The 5,216-nt window shown below is 40.3% G+C and overlaps 1 protein-coding gene across 1 annotated transcript; it reads left to right on the forward strand.

Annotated features, from left to right (window-relative positions):
- Positions 1–4,495: 4,495 nt before the first annotated feature.
- GJA10 (gap junction protein alpha 10) lies at positions 4,496–5,215 on the forward strand (the record flags this gene model as incomplete). Its single annotated transcript, XM_005421712.1, has 1 exon — positions 4,496–5,215. A coding segment is annotated over exon 1 (720 nt), but the record flags the coding sequence as incomplete, so codon positions are not given.
- Between the last annotated feature and the right edge of the window lies 1 nt (position 5,216).

The following is a 5,216-nucleotide window of genomic DNA, read 5'->3' on the forward strand; positions in this document are numbered from 1 at the left end:
CCAGGTTGCCCTGAGGGCAGAGTGATGTAGGCAGCCTGTGGTTCTGGACCTGCCAAGGGGCAGGTGGGGTGGGACAGAAATGTGCTGGGCCCAGAATGAGCTGCTTCTGCAGTGAACAACTCTGACAGGACGGACACATCATAGGTGCTGCAGCTCTTGCTCTTTTCTCAAGCTTTCACAGCCAGCAGAGGTGAAGAGGGTGCTCCTGAGAAACACCTGGGCACTGTGGAAGCTGCTGGAGATGTCAGGTCAAGAGCATCTGATGAGGCAGCACAGAGGACCAGGCCTGAGTTTATGCTCTGAGCTGAAGCAGCAAGGAAGAGCTTCAGGGACTTGGTGACCAGATTTGGAAAGTAGTGATGTGAAAATGAAATGGCAATGACAGGTATATGAGAGTATATGGATGAGAAAGGCCTGTGGAGATCTGGGAGGTTTGGATGAATATTAACACATCTCTCAGGGGTGAAAATTGTATTCCTACTGCCCCTAAGGCATTTGTTTGTAATGTGTGCATAAGCCATATGGGTGCATAAGCCAAACATCTGCTCTGTTAGGCTGAAGCTGGAGGAGAGGTGCTGCAGCCACCTCAGCTGCTGCAGGGCAGGGCTCTGATGGCACATTCAAACAGGACTTTTGGGGAGACATGTGCAGCTTGTGTGAGAGAGAAGGATGCAATGGTGCATAAATCAGAGATCATTCCAAAGAAGAGGTGAGGCTACTGTCATTTGAGAACTGGCCACTGGTTTGTAGGAGTATCTTCAGGGAGAGGACTCTGAAATAGAAATCATACATGTGCCTTATAAAATGGAAGAAAAGGCCAGAAGTTCCACAGTAAGAGAGGAAAAACTGAGTATTTTGTATTTCCATAAAATGTAGACCTGGGCATGGGCAGGAGTAGGCAGTAGAAGGTCTTAGAATGGGCGACTCAGTTCTGGTGGCTCCAATTTTTCACAAAATACCATTTTGACAACTCGCCTTCTTTTTTAAACCTTGTCTCTCACAGATATCAGTTCTGAATGGGCTTGAGGGTGACTATTTAACCCAGCTGATGAAGGATTACTGTGCTGAATGCCTGTGTTTCAAACTTAAAACTCAAGAATTAGTTCCTGTGGCCTCCATGTTCAAAGGCTCAGCCTAACACATCCTAAATTAACTCACCAGGCAGCAGGGTATGAAATCGGACATGACCGATTGATCCTTGAGCATTGATCCAAAGCAAAACTAATGGAATGTAAAGAAAATGTAAGACTCTATTGTACTGTAAAGGCTGCCTATTTAGCCATTTTACAAAATAAAACTCCATTTGGGAGCTGGGTGGAGGTGGAAAGTTCAAAGAACTGACTAAAACAAGGCATAGGAACTTCAGAAACTGCTGCTGTACAGATTAAGCCTTGGGGGAATGGCTTTATTAGATGCCACTGACTACAATAATTGCATGATAATTTTGGCTAGAGGCACCATTGTATCATCCATGCTATCTATCATCTGATGATTTTTAAACTGTGCATGAATAGTTTAGACAGAGTGATCTTGGCATCCAGCTGCACAGAACTGAGAAGCCCGTTCAGTGTACCACATCTATGCTTGGGCTCTTGGGGAAAAGAAAAAAAAGGAAAAAAAAGAAGATGTTGTAGGACTCTCAAAGAGAGGTCTCTGAGAAATAACAACAAACAGTTCTGCATGCTCCTTCTGCAATGCTCTAAGAGATTAACCAGAGGCTTTCTCCTAAGGTAAGTGGCAGAAAAATAATTCTTTCTAGGGCAGTATGCAGCAGGCAGGTGCCTGTCAGGCTTGAAGCAATGAAAATTAAAACCCTGAGTATTTGCATCTAAATGTTTAACTTCTGTCAAGAAATTTAAAGTTTAATGCTGCTATTTCATACTTCAATTGATGTAAATATGGCATGAATGTAACATAGAAGTGATTTGAATAGTAGCAAATGACAAGATGATTTTTAAAGAAGTAACAAAATAAAAATATAAAGGAACTTCCTCCAAGAGAAATTATGGATTTCTATCTGGTTCTAACTGATTACATGCATGAATTTTTATTGTTTGAAATAACCATACAAAAATACTGGGGCAGACACAAAGTTAGATGGTATAATGAGAAATGCCTCAGGTATGTACTTTCTATACTGAAAATGGTATATTTCTATCTACAGCGCTAGTAGTATAGAATAGGCTGTACTACTAGAATTTCTAGTCTACTAATAAACTGAAAACAATTATATAATTGATATTTAAGATTGCTGTCTTACAGTAAACTGAAATTACTCTGTTAGAACTCAGTTAAGACCAGGGAAGGGGACAGAAATGGAAAAATTAGAAAGTTGTGAAGTAGTTTGGGCTGATTTCTTAGAAACACTGGCTTTTGTGGCTCTAAACTAACTTTTTTTTTTATACTCAGTATTCACTGCGTCATTATTTATACTGAAAGTTCTATCAGTGCAGAGCTGAGGGGAACTGTCCTGGTATCAAGGGCTCACTTAAAGGGCTCACTTAAAGGGTGAATTATGCCATTCCTACAATTTCATTTCCTCTGTTGGCTTTTATAACGCAAAGGTGAGGATAGAGTTATTTAAACACTGGTAGAAACAACTCAAGAAACAAAACTCTGTAGAGCCAGAGTGATATGTTTAGACACCTCCCTTGCCCTGAATAGTTACATCCACTTTCTGTTCCAGATAGAAACTTTCTGTTCCAGTTTCTGCTGCTAGAGAATTTCATCTTTGGTACTAAAACATATTTATCCCTGAATTTACATTGTAGCATCACGCTTAGGGTTTTGATGTTTGGTTGGAGTTTTTTGCTGAGTCGATCAGTTTTAGTGAGGGATCAGCCACTTGCAAGGCAGTGAATATGCCTAAAGCTCCTTTGCTTAACTGTTGCATTGGACTACGATAATTATTGCTGACTTTCTGTTTTCCTCCTGTGTCTCGTTGCAATGATATGCGTGGGAGGAAAGGAATGGGGAAACAAGATATTCTGGGTGCATAACAACACCTAAGAGATTGCTTGACTAGATGTGTTTACTTAGCCAGTTCCATGTGTGAAAATTCAAATTTACAGACCAAAAACAGTCTCAGAAACATAATAATAAAGTCTGTAGGATGCCTATGCTGAGAATGACTTCGTTGCTGGTTACAACTGACGTTTTTTACTTGCAGTGTGGATAAATACAGCCTTGAAGCAAAACTGAACTTTCTGGGATCATGTCATGAGCCAAGCTGTATTAATAATAGTGATATTACCCACCTATGCTATCATTTAAATATATACAAGATTTTGGGCACATCAACCAGCCAGATCTTTAAAAAAAAAATTTAGAAAATGCACTTTACTAAAGGTTGTGGTTTAGTGGAATTTGGGATGTTTTGAAAGTATTGTAGCATAAAAGCAATTTGAGTGAGAACACTAAGGTAGATATGATCCCAGTTGCTTCAATAATTTGTCATATTAGCAGAAAGATTTCCAGGGACACAACACCAAACATGCAATTGATTCACAAATAACCAGTCAAATATCTTACATTTCAATTCCCCACATTATCTGAAGCTCCAAAAGAAAGCTTCAAAGCAGCAGCTTGTAAATCAAGCAGAACATAGACCAATTTACTCATGAATCAGTTTCTGGGACAGAGATAGTTAAAAAGATTTTCACACTCTCACTGTTAAAAACCTCCACATCACTCTGATTCAATTATCTCGTATGTTAAAATCTATAATTAAGATGCGGCAAAACTTGATACATAAAAATAAAGGTATTAACCCTAGGAGCACTCAGTTTATTGATATTATCCTAGAACTGAGATTGCAAATGTACAGCTATGTGTAAATCAGCTATGTGTTTGTAGTTTCAGAGAGAAACTTGTGAATTGTTACCCAGGTAGATGGGAAAATGTTGGATGGTTGATACTAAAATTGCTACTACCTTGGGGTAAAAAATGAAACTGTTTTTAAGTCACAGTTATAGGACACTTCTCAAAACTTTATCTGAAAGTATTAAAGCAACTAACATTATTCATTGTGGCAAAACTATGGCAAATCCATAGTCAGTGTGGAATGGAGTGTAGAATTAAATGGGTGTAGAATTAAACTGTAGTTGGCAAATTATTTGCAAGGTTGGAAAAAAGTGATCTTCATTTCTTGTGGGGAAAAAAGAATATAAAGCTAAGGGCAGTTATGAAGTACTGTGGTTTACAGCTGAAATAAATATCTCTTAATCTTTAAATAATCTCACATGTACATCTTTGACCAGTAATCATGAAGTTTGAATTAATTTAAAGGCTGAGTAAGTAGAAAGTAATGACAAACTTCTAAGAGCTCTCCAGCTACCAGAAGAATGTATCTGAAACACATATATTAAAATTAACAAAATTACCAAAAATAAACAACAAAAACAACAACAAAAACTAAAAATACCCATTTCCAAAAGAAATCCATCATTGCAGGAAAATAACTTTTTTTCCCTCCCCCAGATATGAACTTCTGACCATGGGGGACTGGAACTTGTTGGGCAGCATCCTTGAAGAAGTGCACATCCACTCCACCATAGTTGGCAAAATCTGGCTCACAATCCTGTTCATATTCCGGATGCTGGTGCTGGGAGTGGCTGCTGAAGATGTCTGGGATGATGAGCAATCCGAGTTCATCTGCAACACCGAGCAACCTGGCTGCAACAATATCTGTTACGACAAAGCCTTCCCCATTTCTTTGATCAGATACTGGGTACTGCAGATCATATTTGTCTCCTCCCCATCCTTAGTGTACATGGGCCACGCGCTCTACAGGTTGAGGGCCCTGGAGAAAGAGCGACAGAACAGGAAAGCCCACCTGCGGGCTCAGCTCGAGGACCTGGAACCTATGCTCGAGGAACACAGGAGAGTGGAGAGAGAACTGCGTAAGCTGGAGGAACAGAAGAAAGTGAATAAGGCACCCTTGAGAGGGTCCCTGCTGCGCACCTATGTCCTACATATCCTGACCCGGTCGGTGGTCGAAGTGGGCTTTATGATAGGTCAGTATCTTTTATACGGGTTTCACATGTCTCCCCTTTACAAATGCACTCGGCCCCCCTGCCCTAACACGGTGGATTGTTTTGTGTCCCGACCCACAGAGAAGACCATCTTTATGGTTTTCATGAACAGCATCGCCGCCGTCTCCCTCTTCCTCAACATCCTCGAAATCGCCCACCTGGGCATCAAGAAGATCCAGAAGA

Source organism: Geospiza fortis, unplaced genomic scaffold (genome assembly GCF_000277835.1).
Source record: "Geospiza fortis unplaced genomic scaffold, GeoFor_1.0 scaffold264, whole genome shotgun sequence".
In the NCBI taxonomy this organism is placed as follows: Eukaryota; Metazoa; Chordata; class Aves; order Passeriformes; family Thraupidae; genus Geospiza; species Geospiza fortis.